This window comes from Bufo gargarizans, chromosome 1 (genome assembly GCF_014858855.1).
Source record: "Bufo gargarizans isolate SCDJY-AF-19 chromosome 1, ASM1485885v1, whole genome shotgun sequence".
Lineage (NCBI taxonomy): Eukaryota > Metazoa > Chordata > Amphibia > Anura > Bufonidae > Bufo > Bufo gargarizans.
The window spans coordinates 242,088,118-242,100,438 of record NC_058080.1 but is presented as its reverse complement, the minus strand read 5'-3'; the positions used below and the strand labels follow the sequence as shown (position 1 = coordinate 242,100,438).

Sequence of the window (12,321 nt, the reverse complement as noted above, 5' to 3'; positions counted from 1 at the left end):
AGCACCAAGCTAGTCCTATTTTTAGCATGCCGCCTGGTATTTCAGAGCTCCCGAACATACAAGAGAATACAACACGAGATACTTATTACATCAAGTGACATCTGCTCTGATGTAGAAATTCTCTTTCCTCATCTTCTCCGTTCAGCCCAGACTGACAGGATGACTTATTTCATCTTCATCTTTTTTCAGTCATGCAGAATTTGACACACAGACATCTTAGATTCCTCACTCTTCTACCATCCGCCCTACCTTCTCATCATAAACTGCTCATCCTGGTGCTCTGACGGTGTCATCCTGCTGCCACCCCTAATACTGTACCTGCTGTGCACTCCACTGGCCCCAAATACTATGCTACAGAAAAATACTGCCCCCAGTAGTAATAATGCCCCCTATAGTGGTCCCAGTAATCATAACCACCTGTTCTGTTTGTACATCACTTCATATGCTTCGGGCCTTGTGGTCAGGCCACTAGCTTCTATGCCCCACCGCAGTATGTAACTGTAACAGTGGCTACCATAATACTGTCTGTAGCCCCCTGGGCTGAGAAGTTTCACGGTAGAGTCTATGGCCAGTCTTCACCTCGACGGCAAAGTGAGAACACCTTGTGGGAAGTCTAGTTTTATTTTATTCCTAGTATGCTTCTGTCACTAGAATGCACAATTTTACATTGTATAAGAAAATGCTAAACAAAATGTATTCATTTTTTTTACCTTTCTGCTAATTCTGTAGGTAAAAGATAGATCTGAAGAATCATACAAGCATCAAAAATCCTCTGTATTTTCATCAGGAACAGAAAGACTGAGTACCCAAATTATTGCAAAGGTAGAGTATTTCTGTAGGGAAATTCACCTAACTTTATTGTCTTGTCACTTAATTTTTTTAGTAGTTTAGCAGTTGAAATCATGTACACAATGGCCACTAGTTTTCAATTTGCTAATATTTTACTGGCGTTACCAGTAAATTATAGCAATCCTCAAGGCTCCCTCTTACTAAGGTTCCATTCACACGTCCGTAGTGTATTGTACATCCGCAAATTGCGGATCCGCAATACACCCGGCCAGACAAGAATAGGACCTGTTCCATTTTTTTGCAGAGCCGTGGCCTGGGATTTCGGGGCCGAAGCCTGGAAGTTCGGGGCCACGCTCCGGAAATGCGGATGTGGAGAGCACATAGTGTTCTCTCCGCATCCATTCCTGTTCCATTGAGAATGAATGGGTCCGTACCCGTTCCCGATATTGCGGAACGGATGCGGACCCATTTGCGGACGTGTGAATGGACCCTAAGGCTCATTTCCCTTAGTATATGTGCAGTAATCTCCCATTTATGTTTTTCTCATTGGCAGTATAGTAGTCTGCACTATAATCACTCTACCTTTGCTGTAGTACAAATATACTTTCCATGCTGTGAATTCATGTGATGTGGTTAAAGACTTGTAAGTACACTTCACTTAATTAGAGGAGGCAGAGCTGCAGTGAGGAGGCAGAAAGTAGAAGCTTGAACTAATGATGAGGCAGGAGGCATGTCTCAGACTACCACTGATTCCCTGTATGCACTGTAGATGAGCTGTAGTCACAGATCACAGCTCTGTCCTAATGCAAGTGAGCCAAGAAGAGTTACTGTACATATCGCATCTGCCGAAACCTACAATGATAGATATTTTCAGCTTGAAGTAGAGTCTCGATGTAAGTTATACACTTGATACCTTCCACTACTGTACTCTTATGTCTTTATGTCCGTGTGATGGCTTTGTTCAGCCTTGTTACAAAGATACAGTATTGATCCACATCAATGTCCAATCACATACAAAGTTGCCTATAGGTCAGTTAGCATGAGGACATTGATGTGAATGGTGATTGGATTCCCAAAAGGTGACAAAGCTGAACAAGACCAGAACACATATTTTTCATGTGCCTTGAATTCTATTCTCCTTAGATATACCGTACAACAGAAGAGAACCGCATGTTGACACTACTATGTTCGAATGCCAATTTTTTTCCCAAATTATATATGTAAATATATAATCTCATTGGTTATAGATTATCCATTATTACGGACAATTAAGCGTGAACGTGTATCTGTATATCCACAGAATTTAAAAGGGTTTTCCTGTTTTTACAGTTCAGGATAGATTATCAGTATCAGATTAGTGGGGTCTGACACCCGACACCCCCACCGATCAGCTGTTTTGGACCTGAAACTATACGGTTTACAAAGCGGAAGCTGAAAGCCACATACAATATGCAGTTTCCAGAGCTCAGCTCCAACTCCCCCAAATGGGAGCTGCAGTATCCTGTTGTGGCCACTGCACAGTGTATGGAGCTGTCTGCTTCTAGCTACATATACTGGAACTGTCCAGAACAGCTGACTGGTGTGGGTTCTGGGTGTTGGACCCCCACCAATCTGATATTAATGGCCTGTCCTTAGCAAATGCCATCAATATCTGTAGCCTGGACAACACCTTTAAAGCCTATATGATACCCGGTTTTACGGCATCCATTAAAATGGCCCAGACATTTTCTAAGTTTCCTATCCATCATTTCCCAGAACAAATCCTCCTATCCCCGTGTATAGCTTGGGCTACACATCGAGACGCATGTCATGCGAGGAGTTCTGAAAAATATAACAAATGAATATTCAATATATAAGTTTAAGTAAAAATAAACTTTTTTTGTTACTCATGAATGTAACTAAATAAAACCAAAATGTACATCCAAGCAAATCCATAACTGTGAAAAAGCCATAAAATAAATAATGCCGAAATTATCTCTGCCACAGCCATATGCAACAGTTGATAACAATTCTTTGAACTGGCCTGAAGCTAAACATAGCTTTACAAGTTAATTCTGTTTAGACTTTTTCAGAAGAATCAGAAATGACATTTTAGTTCTACTTCTATAAACTCATTTTAATTGTTCTACTTTTCCCGAAGGAACAATTATTCAACTTAAAAAATGCTAGGCCTTGCAGATTGCTTTGTTTGGCATCTTGTGTTATTCTTTTAAGACATTTTATTACAAATAAATGAAAGGTAATATACAGCTCTGTATGCTATGTAATAATATGCTTCTGACAGCTTTAGTTTCAGATGGAAATTTTAGAGGTGAAGAGAATTTATTGTTCTCCTTCGAGCAGAAATATTCTGTCTTTTTGTATTTTCCAACAACTGTACTCTTCCGTCAAGTTCTAAAAACTCTATTCAGCCATCGATCAATTATAGACATTTCTAGAAAAGTAAACAAGTCGATTGCATGGCCGCCATTACTACTTCCCCAGGGGTTCTCACCCATCTAGAGAAATTTACTAATAACAGAATGGACTAAAACAAGACAATGGAATCTATCACGATTTACAATGAGTCGGAAGGTTGTAGCTGGTGAAGACTTCTTCTCCTTGGAAATGTGTTTTATATCCATCAATAATACACTCTGAAGATAAGTCTGCATTCTATTAAGACATCTGTTACTGAGGTCACTAAAAGGCAGTCTTACAGTCAGAGTTGGTATTGGGGAAGGGGGGGGGGGGGTATTTGGCAAACTAGGCAATTGCCCATGGCCCCTATCTCCAGAGGCACAGGTCACAAATAACACAGTGGACTAAAACAAGAGAATGGAATCCATCATCATTTATGATAAGTAGGCAGGTTGTAACTGGTGAAGACTTCTCCTTGGAAATGTGTTTTATATCTATGAATAAATACAATCTGAAGATATATCTGCATTCTCTTAAGATGTCTATTCCTGAAATCGCTAACAGGCAGTCTTACAGTCAGAGTTGGCATGGATGTAAAAGGGAATGTGGCAAACTACGCAATTGCCCAGGGCCCTTTTCTCCAAAGGGGCCTAGAGGCAGAGCATTTCACACTTTAAAATCAGCCTTGTGCATATATTTTTTTTACATGAGACTAAAAGCTGAGCTGTGGAGGGGAGAGCAGAGACACTTTCCTGTGATCAAGAGCTTTTTGCTCACAGCCGATTACCATAGGGTGCGAGTAGACAAGCACTGACCGGGCTGCCGGAGTGACAGCCTGTGAGCACTGTTCTTCTGTACGGTATCTGCTTGTTCTTTTGACCTCCCCAAAGATGAGCCACTATCAGCTTATTTTTGCAGTACATCTCATTCATGAGGTTACAATTACTACCGGTTCACACAGGCACAGTATATACCCATGTTTAATAATACTTTCATGTATTATATATGAGTAACTCTGTCTTAGGCACAAAGGGGTCATTATTAGCTTCTAGGGGCACAAAGGGGGCATTATTACCGTATTTTTCATCTTGTAAGACACACTTTTTATGTCTCTATGTGATCTGAGGCTGAGGGTTGCTGAAATGAGGCTGGTGACTGATTTATGGATTGGGGCTGATATGAGGCTGGGGGTGATATGAGGTATGGGGGTCTCATTTGAGGTCTGAATGGGGGTCACTCACATTGGGGTCTGAGCTGAGGTCTGATTGTGGGTCTGATCTGAGGTCATTGGGGTCTTATTAACATTGGGGGTCTGATTGCTGGTCTGACCTGAGTTCTAGAAGACCCTGTAAGGGGGGAGGGGTTAAATAAATATCTACACCCAATCTATTAGGTAGATAGATATTAGGTATAATAGATGAGGCATAGATATTTTTTCAACCCCTCTCCCCTTACAGTTTCTCCTAGGAATTTGTAATAGGGCAAGGTTCTGGACGGGGCCCCCCGTGACTCCATATTAGGAGGTCATCAGTGCAAAATAGACCTGATAAGGCACAATAGGAACAGGATACACACACTGTATCATTTCCCTTCTTCCCCCTCCCCCTCCCTATCAGCGATGCTAACTAATCTGGTATCCGCACACGGAATCATCAGTATACCGGTAAGACTGTTCCAACTTTTATATTTGTATTCAGTGTGTTATGTTATTTTAGGTCCGATTCATTAAAAGTTAATTGTTCAAGACTACCCCTCTAGCTTTGTTATTGAAAAATACAGTACTTACCAGGGCTATAGAGGAGGTGTTATTGCTTTCTAGTGTGTACAAAGGGGTATTTATTATTGTGGTAGGACAGAAAGGGGATATCACTATCTAAGCCACACTATTACTGTCTAAGGGGCATAAAAAGAGCATGATTACTTTGTGAGGGTCACAGTGGTGGGCATTGGGACTAAGAAAATAACTATTACCATTTGGGCCTAAAAGGAGCACTAGTGGGGTCGTTTCACATGTAGTGGTTTATCCGCAGATTTGCCTTAATGGATTCTCATATGGCAAATCCACAGTGTTGTACGGTAGTACGGTACCAGCAAAGTGGATCAGATTTTAAGACACAAGACGAAAATTTTCAGTGTAAATTGACCCACGGTGCAAATTTTGAATCTGCAGTATGTAAATTAATGCTGTGGATCGCCACTACGGATTTCACCCTTTGCAATGGTGAAGGGGAAATATACCCCTGCCAATTTTGGAATGGATTTGCAGGCATATCCGCATGAATTGCATATGTTTTTTTCCTGTTTATCTACAGCAACCTCCTTGGTATTTTCAGCTGTTTTATACATCCCATGTTGATGTACTATCACTGTGGAGGCTACAAATGGGGTACTTTTACTGTGTGGTGTACTATTACCATCTGGGTCATAATCAATGTCTGGGGTACAATATGGGGCACAATCTGTTTGGCAGTGTTCATTAGGGGGCACTATCTGGTATTGTTGTTTCCAGGGGTGCAGTAAGTAGAGTTAGGGCTCTTTCACACTTGCGTTCTTTTCTTCCGGCATAGAGTTCCGTCGTCGGGGCTCTATGCCGGAAGAATCCTGATCAGTTTTATCCTTATGCATTCTGAATGGAGTGAAATCCGTTCAGGATGCATCAGGATGTCTTCAGTTCCGGAACGGAACGTTTTTTGGCTGGAGAAAATACTGCAGCATGCTGCGCTTTTTGCTCCGGCCAAAAACCCTGAAGACTTGCCGCAAGGCCGGATCCGGAATGAATGTCTATTGAAAGGCATTGATCCGTATCCGGCTTTAAGCTAAACGTCGTTTCAGCGCATTGCCGGATGCGACGTTTAGCTTTTTCTCAATGGTTACCATGGCTGCCGGGACGCTAAAGTCCTGGCAGCCATGGTAAAGTGTAGTGGGGAGCGGGGGAGCAGCATACTTACCGTCCGTGCGGCTCCCGGGGCGCTCCAGAGTGATGTCAGGGCGCCCAAAGCGCATGGATCACGTGATCGCATGGCACGTCATCCATGCGCATGGGGCGCTCTGACATCACTCTGGAGTGCCCCGGGAGCCGTGCGGACTGTAAGTATACCGCTCCCCCGCTCCCCGCTCCTACTATGGCAACCAGGACTTTAATAGCGTCCTGGCTGCCATAGTAACACTGAAAGCATTTTGAAGACGGATCCGTCTTCAAATGCTTTCAGTACACTTGCGTTTTTCCGGATCCGGCGTGTAATTCCGGCAAGTGGAGTACACGCCTGATCTGGACAACGCAAGTGTGAAAGAGGCCTTAGTAGTGCACTGTGGCAAAACTATTTAGGCATTGTATAATGTATCATTGGTAATACTGATCTTTGTATAGTTTATTTTGTTCATTAACTGTATGGAGGTAGTATTTAATCACTGTATGGAGGTAATATTTAATCACTGTATGGAGGTAGTATTTAATCACTGTATGGAGGTAATATTTAATCACTGTATGGTGATAAAATATTTGGTCCAATTTTGTTACTTGATAAATTATTTTGTGTGTGTATGTGAGGGGATGGCATATGCTTTGGGGCTTGTGCTCCTGATCTTTTAAGACTCTGGTAACACTGATGGAAGCTCTAGAGATCAGCACTGTAGTTTGATGCAATGGGACCCCATTTGTAACTTTGCCCAGGGCCACACTTTGTCTAACACTAGCCCTGTCTCCAGTTGAATAGTCATTTTGTGCCAGAAGTAAGCAGGTTCCGAATTCTATTATTGCTGGACGCAAAATTCTTGTGGAAGCTGCGCTAGGAACAATTTTGTACGAAGGATATAACTAAAAATGACAGAATTAGATTTTTGGCTTTTAAAAAGGAAATACACGTTTTATTTATTTTATGCACTTATATAGCACTACTATATTCCGCAGAGCTTTACAGACATTAGATTGTGAGCCCCATTGGGGACAGTTGGATGCTAAAGTCCCTATCAGTCTGTCTTTGGAGTGTGGGAGGAAACCCACGCAAATACGAGGAGAACATACAAACTCCATGCAGATGTTGTATTTGGTCGGACTCAAACCTAGGACCCCAGCGCTGCAAGGCACCAGTGCTAACTACCGTGCTGCCCATGTTAAGTGGTTATTCTAAAACATATGTGTCTAATGTAATGTTGTGGTAAATTTACTTTATATTTGGGCTACATGTGTGTCTGTATAAGCAATATGGCTGATTGTATGCATCTCTGTGCCTATACTTTTTTTTAAAAATCTGATAATTTTTATTTGTTTTCCAGAGGTAGAAATAAAATACAAATACAGTTATCCTTGCAGTATGAGGTATACATAATCTCTGTTAATTGACATATGTTATCCCAGCAGTAACACATATTATGCATATTGTCAGTGCAAGATATCATTGTGATTTCTTATCATTGAAGAATCTTAGCTATCACAATCTATTCACTCTTAAGAGCCTCAACCCCCATCAAAACCCAAAAAGGTGATGAGAACGGCACAATATCAACCGTTCAGTTAAAATCCATAGGGATAACCATCAATCCTTGTGTACCATACCAGATCCCCAATCTGTCACGGCTAAGGATGGGGAAAACCCTCAGCCGTGCGATGACAGAAGATGGAGTCGCTGCAAGGCCAGGACAGAGATCAGGGAGCAGGTCACCTCCTATCATATCCCTAACGCTGACTCCTAGCTGTATGAGCCGACCCTGATGGTAGGAGGGCTCATACTCCGTAACCTTGAAGTCCCTACTAGCCCTCAGGGTTGCCCTCAACTAGGAGCAGGGTAAGACTACCTGTTCCTCCTAGGCACAGAGGAACAGGAGTCTCACAGGCCAGGCTACAATAAAGCGGAAACATAAACAACTTATGGCAATGGCAGGTAAATGCAACAAGTATAGCACCTACCTGCCACAGACACACAGCCTGGAACCCATGCAGACGCGCTGCTGTCCAAAGAACACACACGGACACAGCACACACCACACAACACACAGGAACACAGGACCATAAGCTGCAATAAACAAGCATACCAAAAACACACCTTCATAACATCATGTGTGACATAACTTATGACCACAAGGGTGGCCCCCACTGGCAGATGGTTAATTACCAGGAGGATGTCTCCAGCAAAGCATGGCTGAAGAACCCCTTAGCTTCAGGTCTCCAAAGAGGCTTTATAGCCCAAAGTGGCCACACCCACACAGACACACCCAGTGCTCACAGACTAGGAAGGGAATTAACCCTTCTCACACCGGGGAAGGGAAGACAGCCACTTAAAGGGGAAAGTGCACACATAACTAAAACCCTGTGCACACCAGACATACAAAAGACACACCTGACAAAGACAGGTTGCCAGGTGCAACCACATGCACATTGCAGCAAGCTGCCTAGCACCAGCTCGGGCTGCTATACTGCAACAATACAAAATAACAACTTGTTTTCCGCGGCAACCACAAGTGAGGCAACATACTAGCGGCCCTCACCTGTGGTTGAACAAACAAACAAAACCGCAGGCAACAGCCTGCGGTTCAGGAGTCACGACCATGACCATGGTCGTGACACAATCAGATCAACCCTTCCATGTATGACTTCCATTCGTAGGCATGAACACATGTACACATAATGCTATATTCCCTTCGTATAAAGGCAACTCCACAGTGAGAGGCCTACTTACATTGCACCATTCCTATAGTCCACCCATTTGTCCCAGATTTTGTTAAATTTTTTCAGACATTGCCTCCTAAGACATATTCCCTTTTCTAGACGAATGATATCGGTCATTCTGTTTATGAATTCAGTCCTCGATGGGGCCTGGGGTCTAAGCCAGTATTTAGCAATCAGTTTTCTAGCCTGAAAAAGCTGCACTCCCAGACAATAATGACGGTTTTTAATGTCCAGTATTCCCAGTACACATGTCCTTGGGTTAGCCGAGATCTCGATATTGTACACATCTTTAATAGTTACCAACACTCATCAGTCCTGAATTTCCTAAGCTCTGCACATTCCCAGAACATGTGCATCAAGGAAGCAGGACTCACTCCACATGGAGGACAGGATGCATCAGGTCTAGCTCCTATCTTGAATAAAAATTCTGGAGTCCTATACACCATGTGAACAAGAAACAGTTGAGACATGCGTTGGCCTTCATAAAGTGACAACTGAGGTGTCAATGCCAATATCGACTTCCATTGTTTCTCTGATATTGGTCCAACCTCCCCCTCCCATTTATACTTGACCACTAGAGTGTCCTGTTTCACTGATTTCACAAATAAATTCCTATAAATAGACGAAATGAATCCACTTGAGGAGTATCTCGTGAGGATTTGTTGGAACAGTGGAACAGTCGTACATTTAAGTGACAGATTTCGCCTGGACCTGAAAGGCATGTCGTAGCTGCAAAAACTGATAAAAGGCTTTATGTGGAAGAGCAAACTAAATTCTACGTTGCTCAAAGGACTTAAACTCACCATCTTTTTGCAGCTGATATAAGAATTTCACGCCCTTACAGTCCCAAGGCGAAAAACCTTCTAGGCGAAATATTTCAGGCAACTGGGGATTCTTCCACACAGGAGTGACCTGGGTGAAGCCCTGTACAGACAGCAATACACGACACCTTAGCGAGACTTTATGTATCATACTGAGAGTAGGATATCCCGCTATCTTATCAGAGACCACTATTTTTCAGCAAAGCTACCGGTGAGTCATGACCTATGATATATGCTATCAGTTGGCCAGACGCAACCTTCGCCAGGGATCCTTCCCCACCCTCTCAACTGCTGCAGCTGTGAAGATATATAATATAATCAGGGATTAGGGATAGAGAGCCCCCCTGCATCTTTTCCTCTATGCAACTTATCTAGTCGGATCCTAGCTGTTTTTTTGCGCCAAATCAGATTCCTAAATAGTCTATCTATTCTAATAAATATCCGGCGAGGTACCCATACAGGGGAATTGTGCAGGACATAAATACGTTTTGGCATAAGAACCATTTTAAACAGATTACTCCTACCAATTTCTGACATTGGGAGTTTGCACCACACCGTAATTTCTTTCAGACATAATGCCCAGGAGCGGCTCTATATTGTTTTTCAAATAGTGCCCCAGGTTTGTTGAGACCACTATTCCCAGATATTTGAATTGTTGAACAATCTGCAACTGAGTGGACCGAAGGAGAAAACTATCGGAGGACACATCTAGCGGCAACAGGGTCGATTTATCCCAATTAATACAAAGACCAGACCTATCACCAAAATCCTTTATGATGGACATAATAGGACCTAGTGACTTCTCTATATTCCCCGCATATATGAGCCTGTCATCAGCGTCAAGAGATACCCGCTCCTTCCCATCTCCCATAGGAAATCCTACAATTTTGTCTGAGGAACGAAATAAACATGCCAGTGGCTCAATCACAATAGCAAATAAGAGCGGGGATAATGAGCACCCCTGGTCCATTCTCCTGCCCAGTTTAAATGCCTCTAATATCCCATTAGCTCTAATTCTGGCTGTGGGGCCCCGGTATAGTAACTGAACCCAAGATATAAAGGTTCCCCCAAAGCCCATGATTTGTAACACTGCCCAAAGATAGTTCCATTCTACACTATCAAAGGCCTTGGCTGCATCTAGGGGAAGTATGGCTGTCCTCCATCCGATTCTGCCCTTCTTTGACATTAAGAAAGAGTCTTCTAACATTTACCGAAGTGGATTTATCAGGCATGAATCCCGATTGGTCCCTATGTATAATGGTCAAAATGACCGTTTGTAACTGATTTGCTAAGACCTTCGCTAAAATCTTAGTCAGTAGTGATATTGGCCTATACAAGTCAGGGAGGGTGGGATACTTTCCAGGCTTGGGCAGTACAACAATTATAGCCTCCATCATGGAAGCAGGCATTTATCCCTATGTGCCTATAATGATGCATATACCTGTCTTTATTTTCTTTTTAAGTATACCGCAGGATCCAGTTGTTTTTTAAAAGCATAGTTGTCAATATATCTGAGGCCAAAAGTATACCAACATAAACCGACCAAAGGTGTGCCGAAAGGAGACATTTTTTAAATACTGTACGTATGTCTTCCCCAAAAGAAATCTATGGACAGGTTAGATGCATACATATAAGTTGTATCTGTAAGCAATTGTTTTTACAGAAAGGCTATACTTACTGAAATGAAGCTAGAAGGGCAGGTTTGAACAGCAGTTACCAATCATCTGCTGTTACTACAGGCAGGACGCAGACAAACCATATAGTTATATAGAGGAGTGTAATAACAGTTACAAGATACTGAGAATTGCTACATAGACGGACTTCATACTACTGTTTCACGGCAGACTTATTTCAATCTGTGAGCACCTTATACATTACTCCTCATTGCCATTACTCCTATTTTATATATATATATATATATATATATATATATATATATATATATTGTGGTAATGCGTTGTTGGACGCAAGGTGCCAGGTGAGCTTGGTACATGCCAGTTTGGTAGCTGGGGACTATGTGCGGAACAATCATGCGGATATTAGGGACTATCCGGTGGCTCTCACTGAGTGTAAGACTCCAGTGGGAACTGGGACGTATAAGTTTGGGGTTGCAAACAAGCTTGCTCATGATGTAGTTTTGGGCCGTGATTTCCCCTTGTTTTGGGAGTTGTGGAGTAATGGAGACACTTCTGCAGAGAGTGAAAAAACTCCTGCAGAACTTGTAACTGTCCCTTTAAGTGAACGTGTAAGGGAAAGGACCATTGAAAACAGTGATGTAGTTGAAGTGAAAAATGAAAATGTGAGGTCATGTGAAGTATATGATGTTGACATGCCTTTTCCCTTTCAGGATGTGATCAGGAAAGAAATGCCCCCCTCCTAGTAAAAATATATGTGATACAAAAATGCTAGTTAATGTTGTGAGCCCAGAGAGTGTACCACACGTACCAGGGGTGGATATGCAGTACCCACTGGGTTTTATGGTTGCTGGGGAAGTGTCCAATGTGGGGATTAGCGCATCGGTGCCCCTAGAGGTCAGAACTGATGATGATGACGAAAGTAAAATAGGTGACGCATGTGCCGCGGCCGATAGCAACTCTGAGAAAGAAGCTACCCGGTCAAAGTCTTGCGAAATTAAAGTAGTTACTAGTA

General features: G+C 42.6%; 1 protein-coding gene across 2 annotated transcripts in view; it reads left to right on the top strand.

The window, feature by feature from the left end:
- Positions 1–12,321, top strand: part of STPG2 (sperm tail PG-rich repeat containing 2) — a 993,492-nt gene that overhangs the window by 266,145 nt on the left and 715,026 nt on the right. For both annotated transcript variants that reach the window (XM_044275675.1, XM_044275686.1), the window contains exon 11: positions 730–822. In XM_044275675.1, the coding sequence (XP_044131610.1) occupies positions 730–822 (93 nt within the window). The remainder of the gene's footprint in view (positions 1–729; positions 823–12,321) is intronic.